Source organism: Ochotona curzoniae, unplaced genomic scaffold, assembly GCF_017591425.1.
Source record: "Ochotona curzoniae isolate NIBS_2020 unplaced genomic scaffold, NIBS_Ocur_1.0 contig_2688, whole genome shotgun sequence".
Classification (NCBI taxonomy): domain Eukaryota; kingdom Metazoa; phylum Chordata; class Mammalia; order Lagomorpha; family Ochotonidae; genus Ochotona; species Ochotona curzoniae.
This window is the reverse complement of record NW_024465553.1, coordinates 16,381,190-16,399,439: the sequence shown is the minus strand read 5'-3', so window position 1 is coordinate 16,399,439 and position 18,250 is coordinate 16,381,190. Positions and strand designations below refer to the sequence as shown.

The 18,250-nt window shown below is 43.5% G+C and overlaps 1 protein-coding gene across 2 annotated transcripts in view; it reads left to right on the top strand.

The window, feature by feature from the left end:
* The window catches only part of TTLL5 (tubulin tyrosine ligase like 5), a 213,114-nt gene that overhangs the window by 136,935 nt on the left and 57,929 nt on the right, over positions 1-18,250 (top strand). For both annotated transcript variants that reach the window (XM_040975261.1, XM_040975259.1), the window contains one exon: positions 13,534-13,729. In XM_040975261.1, coding sequence (XP_040831195.1) covers positions 13,534-13,729 — 196 coding nt within the window. The remainder of the gene's footprint in view (positions 1-13,533; positions 13,730-18,250) is intronic.

Genomic DNA, 18,250 nt, shown 5'->3' with positions numbered 1-18,250 from the left:
AAGTAAATATGAATAAATAAATTTAACATCTTTCTCTCACAACAAATCTTACTTTTTTGTGTGGCACGAATGTCCCAGCCACTGAGTACAGGCCGGTGGTAGCCACAGAGTCAGGCAGCACTACAAGACAGTCCAGTGTGCAGACTCGGCAGTTCTCAAAAATGAAGACTCTCTTTGATTTGAAATGTTTGTATTAAAGTAATCTTTGGGATTTTTTAGTTTCATGTTTCACATTTAAGTCAGCAATCCATTCCAAGTTAATTTTTGCATGAAGTTTAGGTTGAGATTTTTTTCCCCCCTTTTGCCTCTGGGCATGCAGTGCTCCAACAATTGCACAAAAACAACAGAACAACTTTAAGAAGTTACAGTTCCTCCATTGCCTTGGTTTTGCAGCTTTGTCAGAAGCCAGTGGAGCATATTTTTGTGGATCTTTGGATAATTGTAGTGTTCTATAAACAAAGTCCTATAGCAACAACCATTTGCTAGATAATCTTTAGTAAGGGCAGTTTTAAGTTCCTATGTTCCATCCTCCGTTGTTACTCTGGGGTCCAAAAGACTAGGTTCGAAAGAAGCCATTTTCTTCATTGTGTATATAAACATTCAGAAGTTGCTTAACACCAGCCTCGGTTTTCTCACCTGTGAAATGGAATCAGCCCCATCCCAACAGGTTGCTATGATGGCTGACAAAGAAGAGAAAACCTTCTCAACTAAGGAGGTGGTGACGAGACTTGGCTGTCTTTATAGCTGGCCACCATGGTCCACTTGGCCCCATGCCTTTTACCTTCCCAAGCCATAACTCTTGTAGCTTTTTTCCATTCTAAGTGCCGGAGTAATGCTCATTGGAGCCTCCGTGCTGTGCTTACATGGCAGTTTGGCCAGTAGCATTGTTCTCTCTGAATATGCCAGCCAGTGTGTCACCCCACCCCTCTGCAACCTGCCATTTAGCCACAGGGGCTTTCCTGTTTTTTCCTGCCCTTTTATAAGCTCTCCCCTCTGCCCAGGATTTCCTTGTCAATTGGCAAAATGCTGGTCATCTTTTGAGGCTCAATTGTTATTCCATTTCTTCTTGATAACCTTCCTTGATTTTCTTCCATGAGAAATTGTTCACTTCTTGTTGTGTTTAGTTTTTTTGGTTCTTGGTTTTAAAGTTGGTGTCCTGTTCTCAGCCCAGTAGCATAGTTTGGTGAATTATTGGAGTTAAATCAAACACGCACACACACAATCATTTTAAAACTAATCACACATCACTAACAATAGGAATGCTTCTTCAGATTTACATGTTGTGCCAGCATCATGGAGTGTATGTATACAGCCTGAGATATTATGATATCTCTAGGCGATATCATCTTAAGGGGCTACTGTCACTTAATACGAACTGTTATTGGCTAGTAACGTCATTGTAAAATGCATAATTTTCCCTGAATACCCAAGTGAAAGGGATCTGTTATCCCTTCACATGAATTGCCAGTGGTAAAAGCAGAAGGACTGAGTGAAAGGTGCCAGGGTCCACAGCGTGGTTGCACAATGGCACTGTGTGGCCAACTTTCTTCTCCTCCTTTATACTGATGGTGCTTGCATGCTTTAATAGTCATTGTGTTTTTAGTTTTTAAATTAATTTTCATATTGTTTATATTACAGCTTGATATCAATTCAATGTCTTTCTGTTTATTTGGAAATAAGATTCTGACCTGTCATTTACTACAAGAGAGGAACAGGGTCGGCAGTGTGATGCAGCAGGTTAAGCTGTCACCTGCATACTGACATCCCATTTGGGCACCAGTTTGTGTCCCGGCTGCTGAGCTGATGTGGAGTGGGACATGGGGCAAGCAACCTAGGAGCAGGCTGATGTGTTTCCCAGTGGTCTGATCCCATCATAGACAGGCACTTGCATTGTGTGGCTCCTATGACTTTGCACTATCCCCCCTTGTTCAACTGATCTTAATGTCAAGAAGGCTTTGTCATTGTAATCATGCCAAGGACATGATGAGTGTAAAGAAAGGTGTTTTGCAGCATGGTGAATTCTGTAGAGTGTATGTCCAAGGTGGTGTGAGAGCAGGCCCCGAGAAGCAGTTCAGACTCAACACTGCAGTGAGCAGAAAGCTGGACTGGAAGTATTCCGGATCTTCCCTCTCTCCTTTGACCCTGTTATCTTTACAAAAGACTTCTTTCTCTCTCTCTCTCTCTCTCTCTCTCTCTCTCTCTCTTTTATTATTGCATTGCATTATGTGACACAGGACTCTATGCTTGGTATATGCTTGCAATGAAAGAATCTCAACTGAACTTAAACTGTGGTAATGCAGCAAGGTGGAGGAATCCACCATTTGGGGGGGGAGGGTTGGGAGAAGGGTAGGGGGAATCCCAGTGCCCAAAAGACTTCTCTAGATTGCCCCAGCATTTTCCCTGTTTAATCAAAGCACCTTAGGGAAGAAGGACAAGGGACCAGTGGAGAAATTTCTGCCAAAGAAATGTAAAGAAGGGTGGGGTTTCTGGTCACCCTCTGTCCTGCTCCCTGGGGAGAAGAGGAACAATGAAGTGAGCTTGGCTGATGACCCGGAGCAGGAATTCTGAATTTGTGACACTTCACAACCTGCTTGTGTGCACAGGGTTTGAACTCAGCAACAATTCAGTGAAGAAAGTTCCAGGGAACTGGTATGGCAACTGCACTGGACAATCTGTGTATCAGCATTTACTGCAAAAGTTCCTCATGGCCTATCTTTGCTTAGTGTGCAAGCTAGGTGATGGCGGTCCTGTTTTATAAAGGCCAGGTGGCTTGTGTGTACCTATATTAATGTATAAAGGCATCAGACCTTTTCCTTTATTTAATTAAAAAAAAAAATCCTGCTGAGCTGGGCTCAGTCAGCCCTGCTGAATGGACTGGTGTCAGGGAGTTCTCATTTGGCTTTCTTAAAGGTCACTCTTTGCTCACTTCTTTTTTAGTTCACATTTTTTCAAGCTTCATGTGGTGTGCTGGTTATGCCAAAATAAAGAGCTGGATCAAAGACATTTCTTGTTCATAAGGTTAGGGATCAATCTGTCCTTTTGGATCCAGACTGCTGATAGATAAAGGACCTAGGAGTCTCTATCTACACACTGGCTGCCCTCCCCTCCCCTGTCTCCCATCCTAAGTGCTGTGAACTTAACCTTTTGGAAAAGTTTGGTTTTGTCCCTCGCCTTGTGTTCCGTAAAGCTTGCTCCCAGAGTTTCTGCCAGATGTACTGAGAAATCCAACTTTGTCCTTATTTCCTCCTCCTGGGGACCATTCCATCAATCATGGAGCAGTAGGGGTGTGGAGAGGGCCCAAGTCTGGTTCACATTCCGTATCCATTGTCAAGTCCAGCTGGCTGAGATCTCACTATACTTGTAAGGGACAGGCGTATCAGCTTCTCGCTTTTGACAGGATGCCTCAGCGTGTTCCTCTTAAATTTATGCTATTGCCACACATGTATTTAACAAAATAACGTTAGCCAAAATACCCCCCTAAGACATCTTCCCGTCATCACTACTGCTTCTTTTCCCTCTTCTATATCTCTGCTTATTGAGTAAATAATCCAGCCCTCCCCTTCCTAGTTTCTGGCAATTGTGCACTTCTACTTGGGTATCTTAATTTGGATATTACTCATGGTCTCGATTTCTGTGATTTTTTTTTTTTTGCTTTAGTCTTTATTGATTCTGAGCTGCCTTTTTAATTTGTGGTCCTGTTTCCACTTTCAGCTTTTTTTTTTGTTAAGGTGCATGGTCAGCAGGAGGGGGTAGATGGATTTATTCTGATGCTCACTGGCAACACAGCCCCTTCCTTATTTGGTGTCTTTAGTTTGCAGGGTGGGTCGTCCTCCTCCCTAGGCTGTTAATTTGCCAGGGAGAGTGAAACTCACTAGAGTCCAGCAGTTGATTCTCTCCTGTTTTCTCTGTTGAATACTGTGTCCAAAGAGTAGTTTTCAGGATTCCTGACTCCTGATTTATGTCTCTAGGACTTGGGGTAGGGATTCTCTGTATGATTTAGTGTGCAGAGAAAGGAGCCCATGCCTGGGGAAAGCAAGGGAAGAAACAGAAATAACTTAGAAGCTGAATATATAAACTGATAATTGAGATGTCAGTTTCAGGCCAAAATCTCACAGATTAGCAAAGCAATGATTTGGCAGCCCTTGCAAAAGGAAAAGGGACTTGCTTAAGCCCAACATTGATTCATGAAAACAGTAAGTCATGCTAGAATAGTCTTATTTCCCTTCATGGTAGAATTGCTTTAGTAAGAGAAGATCTGAGGCCTGAAAAAGAATTACTGTAACTGAGTTTCAACAAAGCACAGTGAAGTCCTGTAAGCACCCAAGAGAATGTGAATGAGATAATACCGCCACGGAGAGTATCTAGTAACTGTGCCGAAACAGAAGGTCAGTGTGGATCTGAGAATTAAGTCTCCAGGACTCTGTCCTTGACTCACTGGTCCACCATTTTTATCAATGGCTTCGTATGTCCTTTTATATTCCTTTGGATGCCTACTATATGCACGATAACTTAGATATCCAGAAGGCGTACAAATCCTGTCTTCAGATGATGTGAAATTGGAATTCTGTGAATGACAGTCAAGATTCACAGTGACTTAATCAAGCTAAAGCGATGAATCTAGCTCATGGAACTGAATAGGGAATGACCAAAAACCCTCACTTGGGTTCAAAAATTCAAGTGTAAAGACAGATTAGGGATTTAGGTTGACTTGGAAGTGTAATAGAAGTTAACAATACAGTAAGAACTGCCAAAAACCAGTATTATCATGTGGGAAACTGTTTCACAACATATTGCCAGATGGAAAAAGCAGATGGTAAAATAGATAGCACAGAGTCACTGTGCTTGCAAGGAAACTGCAGAGCATTCGCAAAACGGTCACAGGGTACTGGGCTCCTGGGTGTCTTTTGTTTAACCTCGGTTTGAAAAGGTAGAAGGACAGTAGCCACCATTGGTCATTTAGATATGGGAATGAGGAGGAGGAGGGGGGATGCAATCACCTTCATTCCTCCAGCTTGTGTCTAATGCCCCAACTGTTGACCCTCTCTGGCAGTCAGCATGGTTGACAAGTCCCTGCTGCCCAAAGGAGGCAGCACCCTGCCCATGATTGCTGCACAGCTTGCCTGGCTTGAGTAGTGCACTTTCACCGTAAAGATGTCCCCTCGGAGGGGACTGCCAAGTGCAGTGGTCTCTCGAAGGCGAGAAGTAGCAGGTGGAATTTGCTGTCCTGTGCACACATCCTGAATGACTCTGGCATATATATTGTTTGTTTGTTTGTTTGTTTGTTTACCCACTCACTCGCTTCCCTCCATTTATCGGCCACATCAGCCCTGTGCGGCATAGTTCCTAATCATCTACTACTGTCCAAAGTTTCAGTTCACTTCCCACTGGGACAGTGTTTATCATAGCCACTGAAAGTCATCAGGCATGTCCGATATGTGCTACGCAGTGTGCTAAATATGTTATGTGGATCATCATACATATCATTCTTGAACCAGCCTGTGAGAAGTGGAATGGAGTTTTGTTCGCATTTCAGAACTGAAGTAACCAAGACACTGAGAGGTTCTATCTGTTGCTTCTAGTGGTAGAGCCAAGATGTGCTTCTAGCAAATCCTGAACATTCTGGATCGTAGGACTTGGTCACTGAGCTGCTGCCTTCTGTTTTCAGGATGGCTCAGTTCAGAACCTGTGTTGTGAAGCCAAGGACTACTCCAGAATACTTTGCCTAACCCAAGTCTTGCATTCATTTTGTTTCCTTTCCAATACTCAGAAACCTTTTATTTCTTTTTTGTCTTCTTTCTTAGATTATGTCTTTAATCCTTTCCCAAGAGCCTTTCATTCTGTCAAACAAAAATACTGAAAGGTTTCTAAGCCCTTTCACCCTGTTCTCAAGCACTTATAGTTTCACCTAGTTCTGTGCTCATGACCTAGCACATCAGTCATCACAAGTTCACACAACTTTTCCAGATTATTTCTGAACTTTTCAGTGTCTTAAATACTGTCATTTTATGTTGCTGCTTCCTGAAGATGGATCATCTCAGGATAATGGCATAGATTAAGAAAAGATAGAAGGGAGCATCGTCTGATCTCAAGGAACAAGTTCAGAGGTGAAAAATTCACTTGCTTTCATAGACATGCATTTTTTTTAGATATTAAAAAAATCATACTCTAACAGGAATTCTCGAAGATTCAAGATCATGAGCATGAACTTTCTTCCCAAGTCCATCATCTAACCCCTTCCATTTAATGGGCATACATTGCCCTTGACTGGCCGACCGTGTTCCCAACAGTTACCAACAGTTATACTTCATTTAAACTTGTCCATATAAATTAAGACTTGTCAGTAGATGCTTTCCATGTTATTTGTTAAATTTATATCTAAATGCTATTAGTTCCTTTTTTTTTTTTTTGACTAGTGAAAGTAACTCGGTCGTTCAGTCCTTTGCTGAGTCCACTTCGTAAGCAGATTGTTTTTTCTGTGCAGAGCCTGCACTGTGCAGTTTTAATGCTAACTTTAACTGACATGACCCTTTGGCTCTTTTCTAAATGTCTACGGTTGTTAATGTCATAATACACCTTCAGGCTCGGTTCCTCGGGGCCAGTCTTTGTTTTTCAACCCTAGTGTTCTTTTGCATCGTTTTTGTCCTTCTGCTTACATTCCTCTTCTCCAGACCTTCATACCAGATTATTTGATACTTCATACTAATATTTCATTACCATCATTGTTATAAAACACTGTGCCCTGTGCCCTTTTGTAAATGACACCTGTTTCAGATTCCTCCTGTTCCTGACATTTCCGCCTTCTCGTGCCCCCTCTGGACTCGCCTGACGAGTCACTCATCCAGATTTGGAACTTTCTGAGAACAGGAACTATGTTCTGCTTCCTGGTAGTCTGTCTCTAATAAATACAGGTTGTGTGGCACTGTGAAATTAGGTAATTACATGGGCACCTGTCTGTAAATATCATTCCACAGATGACAAAGTAAATGAAGAGAACAAAGCACTTTTACAACTAAGCTCAGGGAACTCAAGAAGAGAGATGTCGGAATGGGCACTGTGGCACAGTGTATTAAGCCACTACTTAGGGTGCCCACATCCGATGTTAGAGTGCCAGTGAGTCCTGGCTAATCTGCTGCTGATCCACCTTCCTGCTAATGCATCCCGGGGGGTCACAGATGTTGACATAACTACTTAGGTTCCTTCTACACATGTGGGAGAGTTGGACGGGGTCCAAGGCTCCTGGCTCTGGCCAGATAGGAGCTAATTAATTAGGATTTGAATGAAAAATGAAGATGCTATAATTCTTTGTTTGCATGTTTGCCTTTGAAAGGTTAAAGTTAAATAAACTAAAATTCAAGTATTTTAAGTGTCCAGTTTTCAAGTTTTAACTTTCATAGACGATGATAACAAGCAGTACAACATACAAATTTCCCTCACACCCAGGACTCACTGTCTCTTCACAGTCATACTGCCCGTTCCCACTGATCGTGGCTCCTCACAGTTCTGTCCCCGTCAGTCTGTTCTCGTGTTTCTTTGGACTGCATAGAAATGGCATCAGGCAGTGTTCTTTTGTGTCTGACTTTCAGGTGCTTTTTGAGACTCAGCTCTCCCTGCCTCTGTTGATAGTTCATCCTGTTTGATTTGGTATTTTGTTACAAGAATGTAACTGTTTTTGTTAGGATTGATTCTTGTCTTTGATTCTTATTGATCACAAATTCAATGAAAATTACTTTTTTACAATTATTTATTTATTTGAAAGGCAGAATGTGATGTCTTTGGATAAGCAGAAATGTTTGATGTTATTAAAACTCAATGTATTGATTTTTGTTCAAGATGACTGGTTTTTATGTTATGTCTGATAAACCTTTGCCCATCAGAAAGTTGCAATCTCTTATGTTTTCTTCCAGCAGTCTGTAATATTAGCTTTTAGATTTAGGGCCTTTAACCCAGCCTCAATGTTGATGTATATAGGAGGTGAAGTAGTGATTGATGCTCGTTTTTGCTTCTGATTCCTTGGAGTACTTCGGATTTCACAGCTGGTGACTACCTCGTGCTAGCTGCATTCACAGAACCCTCCACAGATAGCAGAATAAACTCAAGTCTTCTATACACCACTTCAAAGACCTGCCAGCCCCTGGGAAAGAAGAGTAACAGTGCAAGCACCTACGGTAGCAGCAACACGTCTTTGGGACCTTCCCAAGTGCCCTGTTTTTCTACGTGCATGTTTTTTCTAAATACTTCCTTCTACTACCCATTTAGGATGTCATTGTACTTTATAAAGTACACTTTCACAGTGCTTTTACTTGGCGTTAACTCTTACAACAGATGAAGAATGTTGACCAAAAAAAAGAAAAGTTAGTTGTACCGAAGGCCATGGTGGAGGGGATCCTCCTTGCTTACCCTTGTCCATTTGGCCTTTGTGAATTAGACCCAATCAGAGCTGCTGTTTCAGGAAGCATTCATGATGTCACACGCAGAATCTGCTGCCTCCTGAGATAGATCAGCAAGAAGCTGGATCTGTCTCTCTGCAGAATCCCTGTTAATTTTGTCCTTGGAAATACCTCCCCAAGTCCAGGGAACGTCCCACCCTAGTGTCACACCTTCCTAACCATGCTGCTTCCGTGTTCTGGCTGCCACTGCTTTGTGCCGCTTGTGGGGAACCCCCATGTCATCTAGGACACCTTTGTCTAGCCTATGTCTATATGCCAGGACCCCTTTGTGAAGGTTGGAGAATTTATACACAGTGTCAGGTGAAAGGATTGTCCATTCTTGTGGCGCATGCCTGAAGTTCTCCCCCAGAAGGCAAGTCTTGATTGCCTCCCAGCAGAAGCACCACTCACACTTGGAGCAGCACACCATAACCCGGGCAGGATTTCTCTTTGCGGTTCTGGATGCTTTATGCCTCCGCTATGAAGTGTCCATTACATCCTCAGCTCTCTACCCTACCTAGGGTTCCAAACATATGTCAGGAGGGGCAGGGGCATCCCTGTCTGTGGTGGCCATCTGGCAGGGATTGGGTGGAGGACCCCGGGGGAATGGATAGCAGAATCATACTTTGAAGGGTGTCCACAGCCCTGTGCCGTGGCCCCACCCTGCACTCCTGTGACATCACATCATCTCAGGAAACCTTGATGATGCAAACACGGCTTTCCGGCAAGGGGAACCACATGCCAAGTAGATTTTGCTTTGCAGTTTGTGGATTCCATCCAAGTTTCCTAAAAATTTTATCATCCAACAGAACAGATGTGAAATCAGAGGAAAAAGTGTCACACTTCCGTGTGTATTGGCTGGAGGGAGTGCTGCAGGAGAATGGTTGTAGAGACAAGTATTGCATCCAGCAGTACCACAGTATAATATAGAAAGGACGGTAGCATTCTCTTTTTTATTAAGATAATTATTTTCATTTTTGAAGATTTTGTACATAGCTGATAAGGGTGCAAAGGATCAAGGGCTATAGGAGGAAGGTGGGTGAGACCATTATTTCCACATTCTCTTTTTTCCTTCCTGTATGTGAGGATTAAGGGAAAAGCCACACCCAGCCTTCCAACCGCCTCCATATCCTGGGATGGAGGACAGTCACCTGACGCCATCCCAGGATCCCGGATGTGGGGCGTGCTCTAAGGGTCCTGATCAAAAGGTTTTGTTAGTTCAATAGTTCCTATTTACTGTCAGTCTCTCCACTCCAAGCACGATGAAATCTCCAGAATCCACAGGTCGACATAGTCCAATTTAGAGTCTCCATTTGCCCAGATATTCGACTGCCAACTCTTGGTTGGGGTAGTTGATCAATTTGTTCTGTCCTCTGTCCTCTGTTATGGCACCAAGGGCATGGTAGCTTTCTAAATGGGTAATACGCTAGCAAGAGAAGATAGTACTTTGAGCTGTCATCACCCACTAGCTCTGTGGATCGTAAGGGCAGAATGCAGTGAAGTTGACTTTGAATCAGGTGTTTATTAGCATGCAGAGCACTCATACACTTTGCTCTCTTGGCAGCATGTAAAAACTAGTGGAAAACTTAGAAATTCTTTTCTGGGAATATGAGCATGCGCACCATTATATTTTATTATTGAACAAAAAATAATACAAGCCATTAAATTTCAGGAAGAATGAATCTCAATTTTGTTTGGGGGTGGAAAATATGTTACCAGGAAGATGAAATGAATTGAAGATCAAAAAATGGGATGGAATTTGGGATAGAAATACAATCTGTCAGACGCCCTGGGAGGGAGTATTTGGACGTGTGAGTTGTCCACTCGGACACTAGAATCAGGGAAAACCCAAATTATAGAGCACCTGGCCGCCAGATCGCCATGATAATACTTGCCCACTACAGACCCTGCTGTGAACTGTCCCATGGCCCAAGGAAACTCCCACGCTAGTTCAAAACCAGTACATTTCTCATGGCACTTGTTAGGTTACCCAATTGGGCCGTCCCCACCCGCACCCGATGTTGCACCATAAAAATTCCTGCCCTCTTTGCTAAAGCCTCTGCTTGCTTGAGAAACTTCCTTGTGTGATTTGGAGACAGCTTGGGTTGCTGATGAGATTAAAAACAGATTTCATTATAAAAAGTTTATGGTGTTCCAGCCTGTTCAGTATGTGTATGCAGTTGGAAGAACGCATCTCCTCCTATCCAAAGTTTCTTACTTGACCTTCTCTTGCCCAGAGTCCCTCCCCGATCCATCCGTGGGCCCTGGCCTTGTGGGTCACAGACCTAAGAACCTGTACTTCCCAGACTGGCCGTGATCGCCTCAAATAAGGAAGCCTAGTTCCTGGTACACAATGGAAAGACATTTAACCAGATCCCTTCTGAGAGTGTGTTAAGAAAAACAGCCCTTAGCAGATAAGACCAACCTATCTGCCAGTGAGATGAGTTTCAGTGCGAGCTGCAGAGTTAGATAAATCCTCTAATACCCACTCCAGTTCTCATAAATAGTAGATTCAAGGCAGTACCTCTAGTAGGGGAATCTCTATCGGAAGACATGTTCTTTGCTTTTCACCTGTCCCCTTGAATCAGCCTCCTTGTGCCTTAAACTTCCTGTCTCATCTAAACCCAAATCCTTTTCTCCCATGTCCTTCCTTTTCCCCTCTCCCCCAGCTCACTCATTCCTTCAGTCTGTTTCTTGCATGCTATCTTTGGTTAGCTTTTTCTGTTCCTTCCTTAATGAGAAGAGATACAAGATTCCTGGGGCCCCTCCTGTCCTAACCATGTAATCCTTTTGACTCCCACTGAATATTCTCCCTTTTGAATAGTGTTAGCATTTTTTTTTTCAATGTTCTTTGCTGCTTGCTTGCATTTGATCAGTGGTGCTTGCAATTCTCCATACCTTGGGGAGGCCCTTGGAAAAATCTCATAATTTTGTTTTTCTTTGTGATTAGCATGTACAGTTAGACATTTCAAGAGGGATCACTCAAGCACAGATACTGTACTAAAAAAAAAAATCTCATAAATAAGCTCTGAGCTTTGTACCCCATGAAGGTTGAGCAGTGTTAGTTAATTATGCAGTCGAACTGTGGGCAACAGCCAGGGGAGGAGAGTAAGGGACATGACATACCAGAGCTCAGATCCTGTGACTAGGAAACCTTTCATCCTTGCACCAGAGTGTACGTTTCATAGACTTGCCCTGAAGTAGGTATTTGGGAATCTTCATTTGTCAGAGGTTGGGAAATCAGAGACCTTGGATTACCAGGCTCTGAGGGGAAGTCCCAGGCCAGAGAGGAGCGTGCATCTCTGGATGTGACGAAACCTTCCCTGGGCTCGCTCCCACAATGCTGCACCAGGGGTCATTGGACTGGGCTATAAATAATCAGAAGACCCCTAGGTCAGGACTGAGGAAGGTCTGCCAGAGCTCACACGAGTGGGGAAAAGATCGCTAACACCAAAGGACAGAAGAATGCGGTGATTGAAATCACTATAAACTCAACTGTCAAATTAGGCACAGTTTTATTCCTCCAGATGAGGTTGTGCTCTGCTAGAGTCCTCCTAATGTTTCTGCCATGCACAGTTCCCTTAGCATTGCAGACCCCAAAGGGGGGTGGGGCAAACAAAAAGTAGATAAACAAAGTCCAGTGAGGAGTAATCAGGAGTTGGAAAAACTGTCAGTAAGACTGTTCTCAAGCTGAATGTACCAAAATATATGTAACCAGATCTACATTTATAATCATGTTAAGGGTATAATTCTGTGGCAATCCCACAAATTCCCACTGCTGTGCAACTGTCACTACCGTATCTGTCTAGAACTTTCCCCACCCCAAATGCCTGAAGTCCTGTACTCATTAACCAATACCTCCCTAACCCCTTGCCCTTGGCAAGCACTCTTCCACTTTCTGTCCCTATCATTTGAATCTTCTTGGTATCTCATATCAATGGAATCTTACAATACTTGACCTTTGATGACCGACTTATTTTACTTGGCATAGTGTCTTCAAGGCTCATCCTTGTTGTAGCACGAGTTGGAATTCCCTTGCTTCTTAAGGTCAAATATTATTCTACTGCATGCAGATAGCACATTTTGCCCCTCTCTCTACCAGCCGATGGACACTTAGCTTGTTTTCATCTTTTGACTATTATAAGTATCATTACTGTGAACTTAGGTAAAGTATTGTTTTAATTTCTGTTCCTGTAGGTATTCTCCTGTGTCAGTAAGCATAATTGCTAGATCATAGGATAACTCTAAGTTTAACTTTTTGAAGCACCACCAAGCATTTATCCATGGTGATTGCACCATTTTACAGTCCTACCACAGTGCACAAGGGTTGTCAACACTTGTTATTTTCTGGTGTTTTGCTTTTGCTTAGGATATGAACTGTGTAAATGGGGCCTTTTCTGTCTGGAAGAAATGGTCAGAGAGGAAAAGCAGGAGCCTGTAAGAGCAAAAATGTCTGCCTGGATGTACACAGGCATGACCAGCACATCTAGAACTTAAGAATCTGAGCAAGATAGGTAGTCAAGGAATTTAACCAGCACTGTAGCCTGCATACCTATTAGTCAAAAAGACCATTAGCCCTTTGTCTTGTGTGTGTGTTGATTGTTGGCCTAGATGGGGATCATGCTGGGATAAATTTGGAAAAACAAAACCAGTACTCTTTGTCACCACCACGTATGTTATCCCACAATAGGAAAATAACTCTAATAGCTTCTAAAAAGATTCGGGTATTTCATTAATGGGTAAGTGAGTAAAGACTTAAGAATCCTGCAAAATGCACCTCTTTACTTTTGAAGATGACGTTAGAGAAGGTGATTATGACTTAGTTCCTACCTCTTCTAGGTCCTGTGGTAATCACCCCGGAATGAACAAGATATTTTGATTCTTGAATGCTCAGCGAGTACCTGCTGTCCCCTGACCATGCACCAGGCTTATGAGCTCTGGGAACAACTGGAGAGGGTGGTTAAGTGAGACAGTCCATTGACCACACACAAACAACTTTGCAATTCCAAATGGTGTTTAGTTCTCAAGGAAAATGGCCTGTGACATTTCTTTCCTCTGCTTCAGATGGGTCCCACAGATTAAGAAATCTACTTTCTTTCTTCCTCAGGAGCCTCCAAACAGGTGGCTTTGCATGGGAGGGGGAGCTGGAGAACAATGCATATAGCAAGGCGACAGGAGTGGTCCCCCAACACAAGTATCACCCCACGGCCGGCAGTTACCAACTTCATTTCGCCCTGCAGCAGCTTGAACAGCAAAAACTTCAGTCCCGGCAGCTTCTGGACCAGAGTCGAGCCCGGCACCAGGTAATTCAAAATAAGGCTTTTCTGATGTACCAAGAACTTCAGTCCACAGGAAGTACTACTGTGGACTCTCCAAGGAAACTGCACTGAAGCCGTAACATTGACTTTGATAGAACAGGGTGTAGTATTTTACCTGATTCTTTCATGTGAATATTTTTCTGCAAAAATCTCTATTGCAGACTATCCATTCTGTGGAATGGTCTCAGGTCAGTAATTTCCCAGGGGATCCAGTGCCCAGATACACTATCTCCAAATGCACTGTTCCTTGCCTCCGTAGACTTGCCTACAAGGAAGTCCATATCAGCCAGTCATCTGTTAGTTTTCAAGTTCAGCTTGCAAGTTTCCCTTGTAGAAGATGGTTGTGAGTTAGGTTGTTAGTCCATACATGTTCGTTCAACAGGTGCTTATTGAGTGTCTGTCACATGCTGGGCACTACTTTAAAGAGGGGGGCTGTGCTGGGGACCTTACCCACACAAACCTATGCTGTTGTGGCCTTTAGGCACGGGAGGTGTTGATCCCCTGTCCACTGGATACAGTGTTAGTGGGAGGGGGCTTTCTAAGTTTGTAGCATCAGTATGTCAACATGGCCTCAATCACAGAGAAAGAGGCTGTCAGCAAAAAGTCAGGCCACCAAGCACGGCACCTTGCCTGGTCCTTCCACGTCATTCCAGATCACCATTAGACTCGGCACTCTGTCCCACAGTAGGAACTCTGGGCTGCATCAGGACTAAGGAGAAGCTTCTCTGATACTTGGTTTCCCAAGGAAGTACTTCAGTCACCTTGTTCTCTGGTCACTGACCCCTTCTTTTAGAGAAATGTAGTATAGAGTATGTATCAGTTTCTACCAAATCAATATTCACTCAAAGACAAGGCTGCATTCTCCAGAGGGCTGTTGACCCCCCGCCCCCTGCCACATAAAACAATTTCATTGCGCTCTCAATCTTGTCTCATCTCTTCAGCAACCATGAAATACAGTTATTTTGTTTTATTCGATATAGCTTATTGCTTGTCAACTTTATCTTATAGTGTACTCTATCTTTTCTCCTCAGCATCGTAGTTGAGAAATTGTGAGTACAGGCTTCTTTAAACTTTTGGTAACTGGAAAAAAATTCTGAGCTTTTTAATATGGACAACGTAGAGTATAACATCTCATTGAGCTCACCACACTGTCCTCTGCGATGTGCAAGTTCTCTCTTCTGGACAGTCTTCGGAATGCTAGACACACGAAGCCTAATTTATGTCTTTATAATTACTGATGCAAGTGCATATCGGAGGTCTTTTTGTAATCCATGTAAAATTCTAGAAACCTTTTAAACTTCTAACTTCCCAGTCACTTAGAGTCCTTGCGAATGACAGCCTAACTAGATGGTGGCTGACAGGGATATCATTCATGGAAAGCCTTTCTCCCCCTCGGTGAGTGTAAGCAGTGACTCTAAGAAAGCGAGACAGTTGTTCCTTTCAGCCATCCTTCGTTGAAGCGGTGGATGAATTTTTTTAAAAATGAAGGTAGGTGTTTGCAGAGTTTTGAAGTTTGAGGGAATTAGAGGTAGTTTTACTGATTTTCACTTTTAGAAACTGCTTCAGTATTTTTTGTGCTTTTGATTAGCTTCCAGCAATTCACATTCTTTTGAAAATTCAGAGTACTGCTGTTCTGGTGTGGACTCTTTTTTTTTTTTCCACTGAGGGATTATACTGGTTTAGTTTCACTGAATTATGAAGTATATGGAAAATATGATTTTTTTTTTAGAAACTGTCAGAATATCTGTCTTAGGAAGGAGGCAGAACTCCCAAGAAGGGAGTTATCTCGTGTCTCCTGGAGAGAGAACAGAAAATCATCCATCATGATTTTATGTATGTATAGAGCATCGTTTTCCTCCTTCCTCCTGTTCTTTTAAACCCAAGTAAAAACCTAGGCAAGATTCTTGGAACTGTAGGGGAGAGCCGAAGAAATGAAAACGTTGTTCATTTGGAAAGTTTGCTAATAGAATAGCAGATGAGAATATTAAGCATTTTAACTTGAAGACTGCTTAGTAACTCCGAGTACCTATTTTCAGAGGGCATTTAGAATCACTCCATGGCCGAAGCGTAGCTCTGCTAGATGTTAAGCCTTTGCTTTTAGCCCAGCTGTCTGTGCAAGACCTGGTCATTATAATTATCACCGAATTGTGGATGGAAGCATGTTTTGCATTCTCAACATTGCTGTCTTGTGTCCTTGGATTAACCCTTTACATAGAGTTGGACTCCTGTGCCTTAGATTCTGCCCATGCAGGTAAAAGCAGTAATCTGCCTGTTTGAGAGCAGCAAGCAGAACTGAAGTCTGATTTACTTCTCATTCATCCAGAAGAAGGGCCAATTTGAAGGACAGGATGCTACAGGGGGCTGCACACTTAGATAATATAGCATTGTTTATTTTTTATGAATGGTGTCTTCCCCATATTTGTGTCTTAATAAATGGGGAAAACTCATGCAGCCTTTCTCTCATCACGTGTGTGAGAGCCGCACTCCCCCCACCCTCCCTGCCGTCAGGGCACCAATATGCCCAGCTTACTGACAGTGTTGATTTCAGGAGGTCAAACTCTTGATTCAGAATGTGCATTTATTTGGAAAGGGGCACCTGCAGGCTCTCATGCTTCGCTAGAGTTCATCTCTGTCTAGAGTTAGAGTCATGAATCTATTGCGACTGTCAAGCGCTGGCCCTGTCACCTGACAGCCAGAGAGCAAAGTCACCTAGAGCCACTGGCAGAGGTTTTCCAGGGAGGAGATCCAGGAGAGTGGTGCAAGGTGATCCATTTGTCGAAAGAGTGCCTCACTCTATCAATGAAGCCTTAAGTGATGAAATTGAAACTCGAGCTTACACACATGGATGGGACAGAGCAGCAGTTTAGAAAACATTATTTTAAGTCAGAGCAGAGCTCAGCAAACTTCTCTGTACTTAACCAAATAGTCAACATCTTCATCTTTGCAAGCCGTATGGTTTCTGTTGGTGATTGTCTGCTTTGCTGTGGTGAAAAGAATACAGCCATTCCCAACGTGGAAGCGTATGCATGCCCTGTCCCCAGGTTGGTGTTATTTGCCAAAAGAGGCAGTGGTCTTGACTTAGCCTGTAGGTTCCAGTGTCAAGAGCAGGAAAGCCATTTGAAAGGATCTGGGAAAACATCACTTGCTCCCTTCACCTATTGGGTTTCTATAGGTCTGGCTTATGGAGTGCTAACTACACTCTACTGAGACCTTTGAGATACTTTGAGACTGTCAGCCTAGAGAAAAAGGGATCCAGAGTTTCTCCTCATAGCTATTTATTTCCTACCCTTTGGGAGGGAGGTAGGATGTGTTAAAAACGGAGTATTTGCCCTTATAAAATTCCAGGCAGTAATTTTTTTTATAGGAACTTTGTTGCCATCCTTTTCACCCCATCTGCCACAGCCTGCTCATAAATAAGTTATCAGAATACCTCCTTGCTCCTCCTCCTTATCAGGGTACATTCTGCTCAGTAATCACCACTCCCAGGATTCAAGTCTCAGGGTGAGCAGAGATAAACCCTGTGCAGGACGGATTCCTCCCTTCTTGTAATAACTCGCCACAAACTTCCTGTGTTCCCAGCACCATGCCAGGTGTTCCACACGCAGTAACTGATTGGAAGAGGGCTGGTTCCAGGCTGGCTAGCTGAGGGCAGTGAAATCAGTCTGGTGAAGACAGATACATTCCACTATGTGTCTTCCCTCTGGTGTCCCTCCTTGCCCCCCACCCCGCTTCCCACTTCCCCTTGGCCCTGGCTCTCTGTCCCCGGGGGAGAAGACAAACAAGATCTCTTCTTCCAGCTGAGTTGGGGGACTTCCTTAGGCAGCAGTGACTGCTGGTGACATCAGCAGGAGTAGCTCTGCATGCTGGGGTCTGCAAGGAGGGTTGCACTGGCCACGAGGCCCAACTGACCTGATTCTAATTGCTAACATGGAGCTGCTATTATTCTTGGCACAGGCTGGAGCGATTACTCAGTGGTTTCTGTTAAAGTGATCCTTTGTTAGACTTCTGCTCCCAACCCTCTCCCCCCTTCCTTCCCTCCCTCCCACTCTTTTCTCTGCCTCATCCAAACCAAGAGAGAGCCCCAAAGGCAGAAATTTTAAGTACAATTTAGTGACCAGCGGAGAATGGCTGGAGTTTCAATAATAATGGGGAAGAGGAAAGGTTCTAAATACATCTCAGTTCTTCACTGATTCCATTCTCCTATCCTTCAACATCTTCCCTTCCCACCTCAATTCTGTCAAGCTAACAGAAACTAACGGACCTGCCACAAACAGGACCAGGGCCATCCAGGAGTTAGCATCAAAGGTGTCTTAGACTATCTGGCCATGTCACAAGTGCTACGTGTCACCAGCTTCCAGCTAATGGCATGTGTTTACATGCAAAACCCTCAGGTGTGGAACGGCTCTGAGACTCCATGGTATGTGTCTAGGAGCATGTCTGCCCCACTACAGGAATGAACAATCTCCCCGTGCCTTCAGTTGCTGTGTTTTGGGACTCCAGGAGTTG